The 20,965-nt window shown below is 44.4% G+C and overlaps 1 protein-coding gene across 1 annotated transcript in view; it reads left to right on the forward strand.

Annotated features, from left to right (window-relative positions):
* znf385c (zinc finger protein 385C) overlaps window positions 1–20,965 on the forward strand; it is a 271,270-nt gene that overhangs the window by 70,105 nt on the left and 180,200 nt on the right. Inside the window, exon 2 of the mRNA XM_056288196.1 lies at window positions 11,547–11,876. Within this exon, the coding sequence (XP_056144171.1) occupies window positions 11,547–11,876 (330 nt within the window). The remainder of the gene's footprint in view (window positions 1–11,546; window positions 11,877–20,965) is intronic.

The raw sequence follows: 20,965 nt of genomic DNA on the forward strand, positions 1-20,965 counted from the left end.
GCCAGACGAGCGATATCGACGGTTGAGTAACTGACTTCCGGTTGGCGAAAATGTGGTAATTTGCCGCGTCACGAATTACTATTAGCATAGAGGGCGTGTCCGGAGCAGGACGCTATAAAAGCGGAGACGCACCCTTTTGGCTTGAAGGAATAAGGCTATATTGGCTGAGCGACATATCGGTGAGGCGAGTAGTCAACTTCCACTGACAAAGAGGATCGTCTTCCACTTCCAGATGCTCAACCTGTCTGTCCATTTATTGATGTTATGAGAAGCACAAAACATCACACTGGCGACGAGGATCAAACCTGTGCGACGAAGGAAAATTCCGTCGAGAGAAAAAAAAGAGGAAAGCGCCGAGTGAGTTGCTAAGCTAAGCTAGCGGAGACACAAGCTAATAAGAAATAACGTTACCATGTCGCTCGCAGGCAACGGCGCTGTACTCCCCTTTGATACTGAAAGCGATCCCAGTTCTATTGGACCACGATGGACAAAATGGGTACTAAGGTTTGAAAATTATACCATAGCTATAAACATTATTGGCGATGCTAGGCTAAAAGCTTTGCTGTTGCACTTAGCAGAAGAACGAGTGCATCATATCTATGATACTATGACAGTCGAGGCAGTCAAGTATGCAGATACGAAACAGAAGCGTACAGGATGTTTTTCACCCAAAAAGAATGTCCAGTATCAAGTATACATATTCAGAGAAGCAGTGCAGCAGCCAGGAGAAAATTTGCATTTGCAAATATAATATTTGAAAAAAAGATACAGACCTGCCGCCCCCTGAATGCCCCTAAAATTGTCTATAATTGCATTAAATTGAGTTTTAGATCAATTGCGCAAAAAAGTTATAAGATTTACCTAAAACGACCATGACTGGTCAAAATGACCGCGCGTCATGGCTCGTGTCATGCCACTACTTATGACGTGGGTTGGTCGTGTGGTGGACACGTATTGGGGATAGAATTCACCCAAGGAACTAAGGGTTAAGTCAGGGTTGCCCTGGCAGGTTAACGCAGGGTTAAGTTATGGTTGTTCAGCCAGTTTTCTGATTATTCTTGCCGCCTCCGCTCAGTCGAGCTGTGGTTTTGTTGTCTCTCTGATTTACCGTTGATTAAAGAAAGTTGCCTACACGGCTAAAGTGTGAACCTACGGTCTTCTCCGTTCCTTCGGCTCTACAGTCGCATCATTTCCTTCGCGGCATTCATTGCTCTGTCCTAGAAACACACTAGCGTTCTCTAGTGGAGAGTAATAGTCTAAACTTGATTTTTGATTATTTCCAACATGTCTGGGTACAGCCGCCGTTATAGACGGACCATGACTACCACCAACGCGGTGCAGTATTTACAGGCGTTGGACAGTGGCGATTTTAAATTGTTTGAAAAATAATATTAAAGTTGTTAAGTTAATTTGGTGTCAGTCGTTTCATAACAGACATACTAACATATGCAACGTATTAACATTTCAATTGGATATTTATCTTGACAGAATATAGAGTTTAAAACCCGTGGCAGTAATTTTGACCACCCATGGTCGTTCTAGTAGCTTTTAAGTTCCGGTCATTGTTTGGGACTGTTTCAATGGTTATTTTCAGGTTTTTTTTTTTACATTTCACTTCTTATAGGCCTTGTTACGTTTTTTACATTGGCAATATGTGTTTTGCGTTTTGTTTTTCAGGTAATATTTTCACTTTTTCAATTTTGCTATTCAAGTTCGACCATGTCTCTCTGAAATTTAAATTATTTAAAATAGTATTATAGTTGTTAAAATGTTAATTTTGGTGTCAGTCGTTTGCTAACAGACATACTAACATATGCAATGCATTAATATCTCATTTTCGGTATTTATCTTGGTGGTCCTTTTGACTGCCCATGGCTTTTTAAGGTAGGAATGAAATCCCGGTCGTTCTACTGATATCTTACCAACTGACAAGCTCGCTTCGGACAAGCCATTTGTTCCCATCCTCCTCGCACACCCCACAATGCAACAACATGATCCATATTTTTGTCGGTTCACGATATGTAGGCTTTTTTTAACATTGGCGGAGATAGTGACAATTACAGCTGAGAAAACGGAAGTGATATCGGGCCACAGTGGTTGCCTAGTAATCCAGAAACATTACAGTGAAACTATAATGTAATGTACTGAGGGCCTTTTACATTGTGACGGCAGAGCAGTTAATAGTTAAAGAGACAGTACACCTGTTTTTTGCATCAGATCCACTGTTGGTCTGGGCGGTTTCGTGCTTGCTTTCTCCACAACCATCTGGCGCCCCCTGGAAATGATCTCCCGACCCCCAGATTGAGAACCAATGCTCTAAGTCATGCTTTCTCTCTCTTTCCTCCTATTGTTCTGCCCTCCCTTGTGCCTTGCCTGTCCCTTGCTGTCTCTCGCTGTCTCTTGCATCCTCTCAGTTTACTGTCACTTTTCCTAACTGTCCATCACTTTCTCACTCTCCCTCTCACTCCCCTCTCTCTTGCTCGCTCTCTCTCTCTCTCTCTCTGTCTGTTATTGCTAGATTGACGTAGGAAAATGCTCTGAGCTACAGCTGATTGTCAGGAGACTTTTGATCCTGATTTGTGTGACACACACACACTGGACAGAGAAACAGCAGTTCCTTGCTGAAGGTCACATCACTTTGACAGCCCTTGCTGTCAGTGTTGCTTAAATGGTGAGAAATGCTAACTACTGGCATGGTCACTTCTATCTAAAGTCAAAGGCACTTTTGTTTTCTATCCCCCTCTTCTTTTCTCCCATGCATCTCTGTCCATCTCTCTCTATTTCGCCGTCTGTGTGTCAGAGGAGCTGTATAGTGTATGAGTTCTTAAATGTTTTCAATGGGCAATATTTCCCTATCTAAAAAGATTTTCACCCAAGGACCATTTTATGGGAGATTTTTGTTGCAACTTGCAATTGTAACAATCAACTGTATAATCAAATGTTCAATCAACTTCACAATCTACATGGAGAAATCATAGTGGCAAGAGTGACTAGTCATTCTTACTCATTATTTTTAGTGTATTAAGTAACTGAAATTGAATATTCATTCTGCAGGAGACCAACCCAAACCTCCTTAAGCAACATTAAGGGGTCCTCAAACCATATTTTTTCAAACAGTGCATGTGTAGATCATGTGTGTGATTTCTGGCCTCGGTGATGTCTGCCGAGGGTGATCAGTGAATTGAGTTTATTGTCTGTTTACACTGCGCTCACACTGGGAGCTTTTGGCTGAACGGTCCGTGTCTGCTTGTGCATGTTCACTCAACCCTGTTTACAGAGTTTCTGGTGAAACTATGTTTGTGTTAGTGTGTGTAAGCAATATGCAAAAGCTATGCCATGCATCTACTACTATGAATGCTACTACTACTTTCGCCTGCTCCCGTTAGGGATCACCACAGTGGATCTTCCGTTTCCATTTCTTCCTGTCCTCTGCATCTTCCTTTGTCACACCAGCCTCCTATATGTGTCCTCCCTCACCACATCCATAAACCTCCTCTTTGGCCTTCCTCTTTTCCTCTCCCCTGGCAGCTCCATATTCAGCGTCCTTCTCCCAATACACCTAGTATCTCTCCTCCACACATGTCCAAGCCATCTCAAACTTGCCTCTCTTCCTTTGTCTCCAAACCATCCAACCTGAGCTGTCCCTCTAATATAATCGTTCCTAATCCTGTCCTTCTTAGTCACTCCCAATGCAAATCTTAGCATCTTCACCTCTGCCACCTCCAGCTCCTCCTCCTGTCTGTTCGTCAGTGCCACTGACTCTAATCCAAACCTTATAACATAGCTGGTCTCACAACCATCTTGTAAAACTTCCCTTTAACTCTTGCTGGTACCCTTCCGTCACAAATCACTCCAGACACTCTTTTTCACCCACTCCACCCAGCCTGCACACTCTTCTTCTCCTCTCTTCTGCACTCCCCGTTACTTTGGACAGTTGACCCCAAGTATTTAAACTCATACACCTTCATCACCTCTGCTCCTTGCAGCCTCACCATTCCGCATTCCCTCTCATTCATGCATAGGTATTCCATCTTGCTCCTACTGACTTTCATTCCTGTTCTCTCCAGTGCATTCTTCCACCTCTCCAGGCTTTCCTCAACCTGCACCCTACTCTCACTACAGATCACAATGTCATTTGCAAACATAGTCCATGGAGACTCCTGCCTGATCTCGTCTGTCAACCTATCTATCACTATTGTAAAAAACAAGAAAGTGCTCAGAGCCAATCCTTGATGTAATCCCACCTCCACCTTGAACCTATCTGACATTCCAACCGCACACCTCACCATTGTCACACCTCCCTCATACATATCCTGCACCACTCCTGCGTACTTCTCTGCAACGCCTGACTTCCTCATACAATACCACACTTCCTCTCTCAGCACCCTGTCATATGCTTTCTCTAATTCCACGAAGACAGAATGTACAAACCCCAATTCCAATGAAGTTGGGACATTGTGTAAAACGTAAATAAAAACCAAATACAATGATTTGCAAATCCTTTTCGACCTATATTCAATTGAATACACTACAAAGACAAGATATTTAATGTTCAAACTGATAAACTTTGTTTTTTTGCAAATATTCAGATTTTGAATTTGATGCCTGCAACATGTTCCAAAAAAGCTGGGACAGGGGCATGTTTACCACTGTGTTACATCACCTTTCCTCTTAACAACACTCAATAAGCATTTGGGAACTGAGGACACTAATTGTTGAAGCTTTGTAGGTGGAATTCTTTCCCATTCTTGCTTGATGTACGTCTTCTGTTGCTCAACAGTCCGGGGTCTCCGTTGTCGTATTTTGCACTTCATAATGCGCCACACATTTTCAATGGGAGACAGGTCTGGACTGCAGGCAGGCCAGTCTAGTACCCGCACTCTTTTACTACGAAGCCACGCTGTTGTAGCACGTGCAGAATGGGGCTTGGCATTGTCTTGCTGAAATAAGCGGGGATGTCCCTGAAAAAGATGTCACTTGGATGGCAGCATATGTTGCTCCAAAACCTGTATGTACCTTTCAGCATTAATGGTGCCTTAACAGATGTGCAAGCTACCCATGCCATGGGCACTAACACACCCCCATACCATCACAGATGCTGGCTTTTGGACTTTGTGCTGATAACAATCTGGATGGTCCTTTTCCTCTTTAGCCCGGGGGACACGACGTCCATGATTTCCAAAAACACATTTTAAATGTGGACTCGTCAGACCACAGCACACTTTTCCACTTTGCGTCAGTCCATCTCAGATGAGCTTGGGCCCAGAGAAGCCGGCGGCGTTTCTGGGTGTTGTTGATATGCGGCTTTCGCTTTGCATGGTAGAGTTTTAACTTGCACTTGTAGATGTAGCGACAAACTGTGTTAACTGACCATGGTTTTCCGAAGTGTTCCTGAGCCCACGTGGTAATATCCTTTACAGAATGATGTCGGTTTTTAATGCAGTGCCGCCTGAGGGATCGAAGGTCACGGGCATTCAATGTTGGTTTTTGGCCTTGCCGCTTATGTGCAGAGATTTCTCCGGATTCTCTGAATCTTTTGATGATATTATGGACTGTAGATGATGAAATCCCTAAATTCCTTGCAATTGTACTTTGAGAAATGTTGTTCTTAAACTGTTGGACTATTTGCTCATGCAGTTGTTCACAAAGTGGTGAACCTCGCCCCATCCTTGCTTGTGAATGACTGAGCCTTTCAGGAATGCTCCTTCTATACCCAATCATGACACTCACCTGTTTGCAATTAACCTTTTCACCTGTGGAACGTTCCAAACAGGTGTTTTTTGAGCATTCTTCAACTTTCCCAGTCTTTTGTTACCCCTGTCCCAGCTTTTTTGGAATGTGTTGCAGGCATCAAATTCAAAATGAGTGAATATTTGCAAAAAACAATGAAGTTTATCAGTTTGAACATTAAATATCTTGTCTTTGTAGTGTATTCAATTGAATATAGGTCGAAAAGGATTTTCAAATCATTGTATTCTGTTTTTATTCACATTTTACACAATGTCCCAACTTCATTGGAATTGGGGTTTGTAACTCCTTCTGGCGTTCTCTATACCTCTCAATCAATATTCTCAAAGCAAACATCGCATCTTTAGTGCTCTTTCATGGCATGAAACCATACTGCTGCTCGCTAATCATCACCTCTCCTCTTAACCTTGCTTCTATTACTTTTTCCCATATCTTCATGCGCTGGCTGATCAACTTTATAACTTTGTAGTTGCTACAGTTCTGCACATTGCCATTATTCTTGAATATTGGTGCCAGTATGTTTCTTCTCCACTCCTCAGGCATCCTCTCACTTTCCAAGATTGTGTTAAACAATCTAGTTAAAAAACTCGACTGCCATCTCCTAAACATCTCCATGCCTCCACAGGTATGTCATTAGTTCCAACTGCCTCGCCACTCTTCATCCTCTTCATAGCTGCCCTTACTTCCACCTTGCTAATCCACCACACTTCCTGATTCACTATCCCCACTTCCTTCAACCTCTCTCTCTCTCTCTCTCTCTCTCTCTCTCTCTCTCTCTCTCTCTCTCTCTCTCTCTCTCTCTCTCTCTCTCTCTCTCTCTCTCATTTTCTTCATTCAGCAACCCCTCAAAGTACTCCTTCCACCTTCTCAGAACACTCTCCTCGCTTGTCAGCACATTTCTATCTCTATCCGTGATCGCCCTAACCTGCTGCACATGCTTCCCAGCTTGGTCCCACTTTCTAGCCAATCGGTACAAGTCCTTTTCGCCTTCCTTAGTGTCCAACCTCTCAAACAACTCACCACATGCCTTTTCCTTTGCCTTCGCCACCTCTCTCTTCACTTTACACTGCATCTCCTTGTACTCTTGTTTAGTTTCTTCATCTGTTTGACTGTCTCACTTCTTCTTTGCCACCCTCTTCCTCTCTATACTTTGCTGTACTTCCTCATTCAATCAACAAGTCTCCTTGTCTCCCTTCCTCTGTCCTGATGACACACTAAGTACCTTCCTAGCTGTCTTCCTCACTATTTCTGCAGTGGTTGCCCAGCCATCCGGCAACTTTTCACTACCACCCTGTGCCTGTCTTAACTCCTCCCTGAACTCCACACAACAGTCTTCCTTTTTCAACTTCCACCATTTGATCTTTGGCTCTGCCTTCACTCGCTTCCTGTCCTTGGTCTCCAAAGTCATCTTACAGACCACCATCCGATGCTGCCTAGCTACGTTCTCCTCTGTCATCACCTTGCAGTCTACGATCCCTTTCAAATCGCGCCTTCTACATAAAATATAGTCCACCTGTGTGCACTTTGCTCCACTCTTGTATGTCACCCTGTGTTCCTCCCTCTTCTTGAAATATGTATTTACCACAGCCATCTCCATCTTTTTTGCAAAATCGACCACCATCTGTCCTTCCACATTTCTCTCCTTGACACCATACCTACCCATCACCTCTTCATCACCTCTGTTCCCTTCACCAGCATGCCCATTGAAGTCCGCTCCAATCACCACTCTCTCCTCCTTGGGTATACTCTCCACAGCTTCATCCAACTCACTCCAGAATTCTTCTTTCTCTTCCATCTCACACCCAACTTACGGGGCATATGCATTGATAACATTCATCAATACACCTTCGATTTCCAGCTGCATACTCATCACTCTGTCTGACACTTTCTTCACCTCCAGCACACTCATGACATACTCTTCCTTTAGAATTACTCCTACCCCATTTCTCCTCCCATTTGCACCATGGTAGAGGAGTTTGAACCCACCTCCGATGCTCCTGGCCTTACTCCCCTTCCACCTGGTCTTTTGCACACACAGCATACCTACCTTTCTTCTTTCTATCATATCAGCCAGCTCTCTCCCTTTACCAGTCATAGTGCCAACATTCAAAGTTCCAACTTTCACCTGCAATCCTACCTATTCTCTCACTGCCTTTGGACATGCCTTCCCCCTCTCCTTCTCCTTTGCCCAACATTAGCATAGTTTCCACCGGCACCTTGCTGGCCAACAGTATCGTTGACGGTCGTTGGTAACCCGGGCCTCGACCAATCTGGTATGGAAATCGTATTTATGATCCGCATATTTGATTTGGCAAAGATTTTATGCTGGATGCCGTTCCTGATCAACCCTCCCCATTTATCTGGCTTTGGGACCGGCAGTAAGAATGCACTGGCTTTTGCATCCTCAGTAACTGGGTTAAAAAGCTATGCCATACATACAAAGACATAATACATGCACAAGAGGCAAATATGGTTTATTTGTGACTGCATGGATGGTAGATGTATGGCCGGGCTATGTTGTGCACCTATTGGCACATATGCTTTGCTGTTGGGTATCCTTCTCATCGGTGTAATTTAAAAGGTGCGGACATGGCTGCCATGTTTGTGTCAAGTCCATTCTGAGGCCTGTTTCTGCTTACACCAGGAAAGATTCATGCCCCAACCCACCAACCCCACCCTCAACCACACTGAGCCTAGCCAGTGAGGATGTAGGCCTTCCCTCAGGTTGGGTGTGTGGCAGTAGTTGGGGTAGGGCGGAGGGCTGGAGAAGGGGAAAGTGCTATAGTATTTCAAGCTCAGTGAGCAACACAGACAGGCTCGTAAATAGCGGTTTTATTGCTGAGCTGCTATGCTCGGTGAGCCTCGTTCTTTCGGCGCGAGATCACAGTCATGATTGATGGCTCCAGTGCGCTCACTGGTAAGAGGGGGGTGTATTGAGAGGAAGGGGAGCCCGCACCAGACAGCACAAACAGCAAACATGGCTGACACTGTCCCATTCAGCCCCTTCTCCCCAAGGTCTGCCTGTTGACAATCTCCTGTCCTGAACCATCCTGCAGGTCTTTGTGCCTGGACACAGCAGGAGATTCTCCCATGCACAGAGCTGGATGGAAACTTTTTACAGCCTCTGCCTGTACCTTATACACACACACACACGCCTATTGTATGTTAATTGTGTGCTTAAACTCTTTTCTCTCTCACTCTGTCTTTCTGTCTCTGTCTCTCTCTCTCTCACTGTGTCTGTCTGTCTTTTTCTCTCTCATGCACACACAAAAACACACAATGTTGGTCTTTCAAAGCTGGCTGTTTTGTGCCTTTACACTTGTTGGATATGAGGTTGTGATTGCTTAGTAGTCAAAATTCTCTGCGCTAAAACGTCTATAGGTCCTCATGGAGGGATTTTGTTTTTAGAACTATGTTAAGAACGAGCTGCTAGCTGTATAGCTTGGCGGGACTGTCGTGACATTATGCGGTTGACGACCACAGAGATTTTTTTCATTCGGTGCCAGAAAGCAGCAACGCTCAAAGCTTTTGAGAAAACATCTGATGGAGCCTTTGAGTGCTCCCAGATTGGCAATGTGAATAGCAGCTTTCACAGGAGCTGCTGCCCTAATGTGTCTTTGAGCACTCTGTATGAGTGTGTTTGTGTGTGTGTGTGTGTGTGTGTGTGTATGTGTATGTGTGTGTGTGTGTGTGTGTGTGTGTGTGTGTGTGTGTGTGTGTGTGTGTGTGTGTGTGTGTGTGTGTGTCTTGAAGTGGTTTCTGTGTATTAACGCAAATAACTCAAGGTGGAGGCAAAAAGGCATCATCAGAAATGCACAGTTGAGTGTTTTTCACAGGGTTCTTCAACATTGATGTCTCAATCCATCACAGAGCTTCAGTAAATCTGCCTTGTCATTAATTTATAAAGACAGTAGATGAAGCAAACAGCTCTGTTCTCTGACTATCTGTCCTGAGGACACTTTGCAGACCAGAGAACCTCAACTCAGGTTCTCAGGCTTTTGACAAGAGATCACACGTCCCATCGTGTCCGTCTTTTTTTTTTCCTTACATTTTCCCCCTTTTTCTCCCCAATTGTCAGTTGTACCCGTCCAATTACCCCACTCTTCCGAGTCATCCCAGTCGCTGCTCCACCCCCTCTGCCGGTCCAGGGAGGGCTGCAGACTACCACACGCCTCCTCCGATACATGTGGAGTCGCCAGCCGCTTCTTTTCACCTGACAGTGACTGGTTTCCCAAGGGGGACTCAGCACGTGGGAGGATCATGCTATTCCCCCCAGTTCCCCCTCCTCCCTGAAAAGGTTCCCCGAATGACCAGAGGAGGCGCTAGTGCAGCGACCAGAGCACATGTCCACATCCACCCGCAGACATGGCCAATTGTGTCTGTAGGGACGCCCGACCAAGCCGGAGGTAGCACAGGGATTCGATCCGGCGATTCCTGTGTTAGTAGGCAATGGAATGGACCGCTACGCCACCTGGACCCCTGGTCCGTTGTCGTCTTTAACCCTTGTCCTATGCTTCCCCCCTTAACCCTCAATATATCCATTCCACTTCCTCGCCTGTCATTTGCTGTGATTTCAGGGATGATTCATGTTACCTCATTGTCTCACACTTTAAAGTAGTGAAGAGCAGAAATTCTCCAGCCTAAGCCAGCAGACATTTGTACCACTTGTTTATTTAATGCAGTTGATTCCACTTACATGCCTCCCTAAACCTGCCTGAAAATTAGAAAGAGAAAGATCAATAGCCTATTTGTTGGTCTTATTTTCCCTGTTGTTCCTCTCCTCTGTGACTCTCATCCAGGCATCTGCTCAGCTGGGGTGCAGCACAGAGACAGCACGCTGTTAGAGCATTTTGTTTTGCACAGTGAGTGGCCCTGAGCTGCAGCTTGACTGACAGCATCGCCCTGGTCCTCAGAGATACGCATGGCAGCTCTCTGTCTCCATCATGTGGTACCTTGATGCACCCGAGAACCAGCAGTGTTGGACAACTTAATGTAATGTAGTGTACATTTGTAGAAGTATAAAGCTGCTGTCAGTCCCTGATCACTTTTACAGCTTTCGCCTGGTGGTTTTCAGGAATGTGTGTAAGTGTGCCACTGTGTTTGCAGGGTACTGATGGGAATGGCTTTATCTCAGACAGGAAGGGGATCAGATTCCACACACCCCTCTGCAAAGCCTTGTGAATCAGGGATATCTTTGCCTGCATGGTGCCTATGGGCTATCAAGTTTTTACAGTGTGGCTTTGGCGTGGTTAGATCAGGTGATGTGAGGGAAAAGTGATGCCGTCATTGTTCCCTGATGGACTGCACACACAGCCTGGCCTGAGCCACACTGAGTGGCAGGCAGGGCTAATGGAAGGAAACTTTGAAAAGGCAGCTAGCTATCTTCCGACCTCTGGCTTCTGGTCTTCTCTACCATCCTAAAAATGTGGAATATTGAACTGGTCTAAAACCTGAGTTGAAATTCACTGCTGTGTAGCGACACCACTGGTTTGCTGATTTAAAAATATTGTATCGGCAAAATAATATTTAAAAAAAAGTAGAAATAAACCCAATTTTCCAAATCGCTGTGCTTTTTATATTGTACAGTGTCTTTTTAGCAGGTTCTGTTATCGGTGGTACAAACCCTGCTGATTAAAATCCAAATTGGAGATAGAAAGTCATCTCACAGTAGAAAAGGCTAACCTCCTACCTATCATTTTGTTCCACTTCTCCTCTCTTCCACATCCCTTTTATGTTTTTGATTCATGTCTCAATCAAATGTTCTCTCTCCCTCTCCCCTCTTTTATCCTCTCTGCCAGGTATGAAGCGTCCATTCAGCCCATCTGCGCTGCCCAACGCTGAGTTAGACAGGAGGGGATTCAGAGCTGGTCTGCTGGCGAAGATGGAGGGCGAGCCTTGCTGCAGCCCCCAGGATGAGGGTGCAGTTCAAGAGGAGAGGCCAGCAGGGGGCACCCTGCCTTCTGCACTTCACAGACCTAAACGGGACAGGAAGCAACGCAGTTACACGCTGTGTGAGGTCTGCAACATCCAACTCAATTCAGCTGCCCAGGCCCAGATCCATTACAATGGCAAATCTCACCAGAAGAGACTCAAGCAGATCAGCAACGGCAAGATTCCCCCCAGCACAGGTAGGCATGGCAGACTACAGCTCACCTGTTCCCTCTGTGTGTGTGTTTAGGTATCAGTCTAAGGTATAAAATGTAAAATCATTAGATAAGATTACCAGGCATAGTAAATAAAATTCCACATAGTGCACACAGTACATCATCACACTCCGTATGCTATTTTCTTCTGCTTTTGTATTCAGTTTGAAGTTAGCCAAATTGGATTCCATTTTGCTGAAATTCGTTCGGACGGAGCCTTTCGCTGGACACACACACACACACACACACACACACACACACACAGCAGAGTAGAGTAGAGTAGAGCTGAGTGAATCCAGTAATTGAGATGCTAATTAAGTGCGCTTTGCGTTCCATGGTTCTGTCCATGCAAGTAGTGTGACAGAAGTCTAGTTGGACATTTTGTCATTCTGGTCACAGCCTTCACCAAGACACCATTTGAGGAGAGTCAGGCACTCATTTAGTGTGACTCTTTCAGCCTTCCTGTCTCTCTTTTACTCTCTCTGCAAAGCAGCGTGAACCACAGCAAGTGCTGCCTCTGGTACAAGTACATCTTAATTACATAGCAACAGGTTGCACTCCTTGGTAACGCTTTGCCAGGGCCACTGTTGTGTCTGGCTGGTTCCTGCTAGGAAAGAACATAGCATGCTATCGCTCCTCCTGCACAGCAGGATGCAGAGGTCTGGAAGACCTCTGTCGTAATCCACCAATCACATCACAATCATTTGACCACCTGAAAAAGTCTGCTGTCTACAGTCAAGAGATCTTGTTTATGATAATTGCCTTTTGATATGTTTGCTTGTGTGTGTCCATGCATATATGTGTGTGTCTGTATGTCACACACATAATGCCCTACGAGACTGCTGCTTTGATTTAGAACAAGGAGAGGGTTCAAAACTTAATTGGATACAATCAATACTGTCTCATCCCATTGGGTATCCCACTGAGATTTTAGCAAGAGATTTTTTGAATAAATGTCTTGTTGCAGTGGGACTTTTTCCAAAGGGGGGAAAGGTAATAGAGAAAAACTGAGAACCTGTCAACAGCGGGTAATTTAAAGCCATTAAAAAGATACTGTATTTTCAAGGTGGGCTAAAAGCTGAAATCTGCAACTTTTCTCCCTTGATAAATCTTTATCCATCTGGATCACTGAGTCATATTACATAATACAAACCAGCATCCTTACCACAGAGTTGGAGACACTGCTGTTGATTATTTTTGGTCGGGCATCCGGGTAGCATAGCGGTCTGTTCCATTGCCCATCAGAATCAGAATACTTTATTCATCAATACGGGGATTGCCGGTTCAAATACCTCCGGCTTGGTTGGACATCCATACAGACACAACTGACCTTTCGCAAAGTCCCGCCCCCCTTAGTTACTGTTGCTATGCCCGTCAAGCATTTCAGAACTATCCAGGAAGTAGCCGGAAAACACCAAAACATGAAGGAAGAAATCAGCGCATTGTGTGGGAAAAAGTAACAGTCATAATACGTTAGCTGTATTAGCTATCAATAATAGCTAGTAGCAAGCTTAGCTTGGAGCAGACAGGTATTTTTGTTGATTTTGGATGAATTAAGCTGGCCATGGGGTCTGCTATACTGCAAAATCTATTGCCGACATTGCGCTTCTTGCGTTCTGGGTTTCGGGAAGGGAAAGAAAATTACACCTCCTCCAAACTTTTCAGATATCTAGTATCCGATTTGCAGATCCCATAGGCACACCGTTTCAGCATTTTGCTGTGTGTTTGAAAGCTTGATGGACCGTTGCTAAGGTAGGATTGGACAAGCACCGTTCTGGGGCGGTACTTTGCGAAAGGTCAATTGGCCGTGTCTGCGGATGGGAGGCCAGATGTGGGTATGTGTCCTGGTCACTGCACTAGTGCCTCCTCTGGTCGGTCAGGGCGACTGTTTGAGGGGGAGGGGGGAATAGCGTGATCCTCCCACGCACTACATCCCCCTGGTGAAACTCCTCACTGTCAGATGGAAAGAAGTGGCTGGCGACTCCACATGTATCGGCAGAGGCATGTGGTAGTCTGCAGCCCTCCCCGGATCGGCAGAGGGGGTGGTGCAGTGACCAAGATGGCTCGGAAGAGTGGGGTAATTGGACGGATACAATTTGGAAGAAAAGGGGTAAAAAAAAAACCATATATATATATATGTGTGTGTGTGTGTGTGTGTTTGTATATATATGTTTATATTTATATATATATATATATATATATAAAACTTTGTTAAAAGAAACACTCAATGGTAGGGAAAGTGCTCAACAAATAAGGAGCAAAATAATCCAGTGAGTCAAGTAAATTCTTTATGAGACAAGACAGTACAAGCCTGTTTCATGCCACACTTTGACCATTAGCTTTGGTCCAAGGATCACATTTTTACCAAGGTGCAGACTATTTACTGGTGAGCTGACCACACAGGAGCCACAATGGCTGCTACACATTGTTTGCAGTCTGAGAAAATCAGTTGCAACAGGTCTATTTCTCTCTGCCTCATATATATTGAACTATGTTGAACCACTGTTCTACTGTAATATTGATTGTCTGTCCAGCAGAATCACCATGTCATCATCAAGTTTCAAATCTACAAAATAGCCAGAAAAGTATCTGATTGCTGCTTTAAGGTCAATGATATAGGCTTGAGAACAAATGATGAACAGTTCAAATCACCCCGGCCAATGGGGAGAATCTAGCCACCTGAAGAAAATAAGTAATGATCACCCATTTCTCCTGCCATCCTTGAGCAAGGCACTCCCCTGCAAACTGCTCCAGAGCTGCAGTGGCCAATAAACTATAGTAACATGAGGCTGTAGTTTTACTGTGCAGCGTCCAGGGATGTTGTACAGTGGAAAAGGGCAATTGAAGGCTGTCTATGGAAATAAGTACAGACTTAATAAACATATAAAAGACAAATTTGAAAATGAAAAAAAAATTTAGTGGTCATATTTGTCGGCAGCCATACCAGCATATATCCTGGCTCTGCCAAATGACGGAAGCTAAGCAGGTGTGGGCTTGGCTAGTACTTGGGAGACCTCCCTGGAAAACTGAGTTGGTGCAGGAAGTGGTGTCGGTGGGCCAGTAGGAGGCAGTCTTCCCTCTGGTCCTAATAAAACATCCATCCATCCATCCATCCATTACCCGAACTTCTTATCCTGCTCTCAGGGATGCTGGAGCCTATCCCAGCAGTCATTAGGCAGCGGGCGGGAAGACACCCTGGACAAGCCGCCAGGCCATCACAGGGCACACACACACCTAGGGACAGTTTAGTATGGCCGATTCAACTGACCTACATGTCTTTGGACTGTGGGAGGAAACAAGAGCCCCCGGAGGTAACCCACGCAGACACGGGGAGAACATGCAAACTCAACACAGATGACGACCCAGGACGATCCACCAAGGTTGGACTACCCTGGGGCTCGAACACAGGACCTTCTTGTTGTGAGGCGACCGCGCTAACCACTGTGCCACCATGCTGCCCCCTAATAAAAACAACAAATATCAAATCCCAATGCCCCAGTGCAGTGACACTGTGCTGTAGGAGATGCCGTCCTTCAGATGAGACATTAAACCGAGGTCCTGACTCATTGTAGTCATTAAAGACCCCATGGCACTTATCGCAAAGAGTAGGGGGTTCCCCGGTGCCCTGGCAAAATTCCCAAAACTGGCTCTCCATCTGGCCACCTAATCATCCCCCCATGTAAATGGCTCAATGATTCCTCCCTCTCCACCTCAAGCTGATGTGTGGTGAGCGTTCTGGCACAAAATGGCTGCCGTGCATCACCCAGGTGGGTGCTATATATTGTTGGTGGTTGAAGTGAGTTACCCCTTCAATGTGAAGTGCTTTGGGTGTCTAGAAAAGTGCTATATAAATGTAATGATGATGATGATGATTATTATGGCGGCACGGTGACATAGTGGTTAACGCGGTCGCCTCACAGCAAGAAGGTCCTGGGTTCGAGCCCCGGGGTAGTCCAACCTTGGGGGTCATCTCGGGTCGTCCTCTGTGTGGAGTTTGCATGTTCTCTCCGTGTCTGCGTGGGTTTCCTGCGGGTGCTCCGGTTTCCTCACACAGTCCAAAGACATGCAGGTCAGGTGAATTGGCCATACTGAATTGTCCCTAGGTGTGAATGTGTTTGTGTTTGTGTGTGAATGTGTTTGTGTGTGTGTGTGTCTGTGTGTGTGTCTGTCTGTCTGTCAGCCCTGTGATGGCCTGTCTGTCAGCCTGTCCAGGATGTCTCCCCGCCTGCCACCCAATGGCTGCTGGGATAGGCTCCAGCATCCCCACGACCCTGAAAGCAGGATAAGCAGTTTGGATAATGGATGGAATGGATTATTATTATTATGATTATTATTATAATTGCTATTATTATTATGTTTGTAGTCTCTGGAGTCATATTTATCCCTGCAGGCCCTTGTTCAAATCCCATCCAAATCTTCCTCTCCTTTTCAACTTGTGCCCTTGACAATTAAAATACACTAAGAGGAGTTTAATCTCAACACTCTGTCATATGAGACATGCAATTAATGTGATCAAACATGCTGAAATCTAATGCACATGTGATTATTTTACAGCTGTGCACACAGTTATCATGCTGCAAGTAAAAGCAAAATGCAGACGTGATTCTTCTACCTTGAATTTTTAAACACATTGAAATTCAAATACTGTCATTTTTTTCCTTAATGAGATGATGTCATCCCACTCCCTGTGCAATTTTTTTCTGTGCCATTTTGAAATTAGTTCGAGCAACCTTTGAATGAAGTCCATAGAACTATTGTATTTGGCCCCGTCCTGACTCTGTGAAGGTGACACAGTTGAATGTAAAGCACACCAGTGTGTTTCTCTTTGTGTTTTGAGGGCCCATGTTGCATTTCTCCAAAGAGTATGAGGTAGCCATGCCTCAGATCAATGTAATCAACTCCCCAGTCACAGTCTGGAGGTGGGTTTGGTCAGTAGTGTCATCAAAGAACATCCAGACAAGTTAAATCAATACTCTTGAATGTGCAGGTGAACCAGACCATCGTGTCTCTAAAAGGAATTACTCGGCAAGAGATAAATTTGCTGCTTCAACAAGATGAGAATGATGCTGCAAGTGATGACAATGTATTTTAGAGTGGAGTGGTTGATGGAGCGAATGGAACAAGTGGTGGCTGTCTCAGGCAAGTATACTGTAACTTATTCATAGAATTCATGGGTTCAGTAAGAGTTCATGTGTGAGCAACCTATAGTGTGCCGCGTTCCTCTATACATCTGCAAACTATGCATCCATCCATTATCCAAGCCGCTTATCCCAACGGGGATGCTGGAGCCTATCCTAGCAGTCATTGGGCGGCAGGTGGGGAGACACCCTGGACAGGCCGCCAGGCCATCACAGGGTCGACACATTGTCCTTCCCATGTACCAATTCCACATAATAAGGAAAAAAACATTTATGCAGGCAAGGACATCCGTCCTCAGACTGCCATACGTTATTTACATATGTACATCCATCCCTTTTCCAGGCTGATCGCTCTATCTTACCAGCACGGGTTTGTGCTGTTGCTAGATCTGTTAGCATGTACAGTGCACCCAGTTGAACTGATTCAACCTTCTTTGATTTGCTTACCTGGATTATTGAGCATGCATAAAGACATGTTGGCTCATTTCTATTTCATTTTATTTTATTACTTTATTTTTATTTCATCTTATTTTATTTTATTATTTCAGACTATGCAATGGAAACTTGAAAGGTTTAGGCAATCTCAGGTACACTCATTCTTAGCGGTAGAGGGGAATTGTGCTCGTGATTGCGAAGGGTATTTCGCTGGTCCACACCTTGGCTCGCTGGCATTTGAATCCATTCTTGAATGGATCTTGAGGCCCTTTTGGAAGTGAATTCCTCGCCTGTGACAGCCACCACTTGTCCTATTTCCTCCAACAATCACTCCACTCTATAAAAAAAATATATAGTCATCACTGGAGGCATTATTTCAGACATGACTGTCTGGTCCACCTGCATTCAAGAAAGTGTAACGATTTGACTTTCCTGCTCTTTCATAATGCTATACCAGCCAACACAAGCCCAGACTGTGTTTGAACAGTTGATTATGGTGAATTGAAGCATGACAACCACACAGTCTTTTGAGAAATGCAATACGCAGCCTTGAAACACACAGGGAAATACATCGATGTGCTTTGCATTCAATTGTGTCACCTTCATTGCACCAGAGGAGCAAAATGCAAATTATGTAGATTTCATCAATGTATTTGGATTGGATTTCAAAATGCCATGAAAACTGTATCTCATTAAGGAAGAGCAATATCCACTCATGTATTTCAAGTAAGTCAAAAAGTAAGAGAATTGCTACAGGGTTTTCTTTTACTTGTGGCATCATAACGGCACACATATATGTTGGAAAATGATGGTGTGTGTGTTGCTTTTCAACATATTGATTATATCAGTTGTATTTCTCATAAGCACACATTTTGTTCCATACAAAAGAAGCTCTTGCACATGTCTGAGCATTAAGATGTTCAATGAGAAAACGTGCTGTTCTTAAGGTCTAGGGCTGCCGTTTGTGTAGCTTTGTTGGATAATTTGGGCTGATGAGATTATTAAAAGACAAAGGTCAAGGCACTACATTAGCACATCAAGTAAATTCAGAGAACTCAATTCTTTTGACAAAATCTACTGATAAGATAACGTTCACTCCTGATACCCATTATTTAAGATAAAGAAAAGACAATTAAACAAATTAGATTCAATTTTAAATACAATTAGCAATCAACATTCTTGTTTGTAAAAGTTATACTTTGGTACTGCTCATTTTATAAATTTGCAATGATAAGTTTTAGATATTTTTGATATTGGTTCATGTACTCAGGTGGAAGGCCATAATGGAGACAGTAATCCAATTCACAATATTTATTGTTTTACAAAATTCAGAAACCAAGTACTCGGTAAGCACAAATTCCCTACAATGACCAATCCAGTCACAGTCCATCACCTTTTTAAAGTCCAAAAGTTTTATTAAACCAGACCATGTAAACCACATACACCATAAAGCATGTCTGCTTTTTGGTATCTCCGGCCTTCTTTCCCTGTAACTACACCCAGGTTTTCATTGTTGCCCAGATGAATCACTCATATAAAACTGTGCTGTTTTTGTCATGTTAACTAAAGAGAGATTTTGAGGTAAGATGCTGGACTGTCTTGTTTAATATTTATTCATTTTTAGATCTTAGCTCGCATTTTGGCTATAAAGAAAAAAATATTTTGAATTGTTCTAAAGAGATACTTTATGTTTTCTGATTTTTTTTGAGTAAATGAAAATGGAAATTAAAAATCCACTATCTAGCCCGATTTTAAGACACTGCAGTGCATTTGGCAAGAGAGTATTATTCAGTAATTTGTAAGTAAGTAAGTAAGATTTTATTTATAGAGCACCTTTCAAATAAAGTTACAAAGTGCTGCACAAGATAAGATAAAGATACAGAAAAATAAACAACGTACATATACAGTTATAAACAGAAAAGTATAAATTACAGCCCCTTTATAGGGAAGGCAAGTCGGTAGAGATGGGTTTTGAGAAGTTTTTTAAAGCTGTTTACAGACTCAGCCAATGTAACGGGTGGGTGTGTATATGGGGGGGGGGGCTGTTCCAGAGGGACAGGGCCCTGGCGGCAAAAGCACAGTCACCCTTGGATTTGCGGAGGGAGCAGGTTATAAATACGAGACCCTGGTCGGAAGATCTGAGTGGCCTAGAAGTGGATTAAGAATGCAAAAGTTCGGAAATGTATAAAGGAGCAAGACCATGTCGGGCCATATATGTTATAAGCAGTATCTTGAAGTCTATTCTATACTTTATGGGGAGCCAATGCAGGGATGCAGGGATTTGGTGTGATGAAAGATGTAAGATTGGTATTGGTGACATGTGGGTCAAAATTCAGACTTTGGTCAAAGAGGACACCTAGATTTCTTGAGCAGCATTTCACATTGGTGGCCAGAGGGCCAATACAAGGTTTCACTTCTGAGACAAACTTATTAGGACCACATGCACACACACACACACCTAGGGACAATTTAGTATGGCCAATTCATCTGACCTACATGGTTTTGGACTGTCGGAGGAAACCGGAGCACCCGGAGGAAACCCATGCAGACACGGGGAGAACATGCAAACCCCACACAGAGGACAACCCTAGGTCCCTAGGTGTGTGCGTGCGTGCGTGCGTGCATGTGTGTGTGTGTGTTGGCCCTGTGATGGCCTAGTGGCCTGTCCAGGGTGTCTCCCCGCCTGCCGCCCCATGACTGCTGGGATAGGCTCCAGCATCCCTACGACCCTGAGAGCAGGATAAGTGGTTTGGCTAAGGGATGAATGGACTTATTAGGGCCAATGTGGCATGGTGGCATAGTGGTTAGCGCTGTCGCCTCACAGAAAGAAGGTCCTGGGTTCAAACCCTGAAGTTGGGGGTCATCCCAGGTCCTGCTCTGTGTGGAGTTTGCATGTTCTCTCCGTGTCTGCGGTGGGTTTCTCCAGGTGCTTCGGTTTCCCCCACCATCAAAATAGATATGCATGTTAGGGTTAATACTCCTGTCTGTGCCCTTGACCAAGGCATGGCAAGACAAACGAGTTGGTCTCTGGGTGCTGCACGGCAGCTGCCCACTGCTCCTAGCTACACAGGTAGGATGGGTTAAATGCAGAGACGAATTTCCCTTCAGGGATCAATAGAATATATCAAATAAAGAGAACCTCAGTCTTGTCTGAATTGAGCTGAAAGAAACTGAGTGACATCCATTCCTTAGTAGCAGGCAGCTAGTCATGAAGGGTACCAATATTACCCATATCATTTGGCTTAACTGAAAAATAGCTGCAGTCATCAGCATAGCAGTGGTGAGAAATGCAAATGAACTGGCTAACCGGATTGCCTGGATGTAACATGTAAAATTAGAAAAGGATGGGACCAAGAGTTGAACCCTGTGGAACTCCACAGAGTAGAGGGACAGTTGAGGACACTAAGTTGTCTATGACAACCTGAAACTTCCTGTAAGACAGATAAGATGAGAGCTAAGTGAGGGCAGAGCCCGAGATATCAACCCACTTATTTAAATGTT

The sequence above is a fragment of the Lampris incognitus genome, chromosome 10, assembly GCF_029633865.1.
Source record: "Lampris incognitus isolate fLamInc1 chromosome 10, fLamInc1.hap2, whole genome shotgun sequence".
Lineage (NCBI taxonomy): Eukaryota > Metazoa > Chordata > Actinopteri > Lampriformes > Lampridae > Lampris > Lampris incognitus.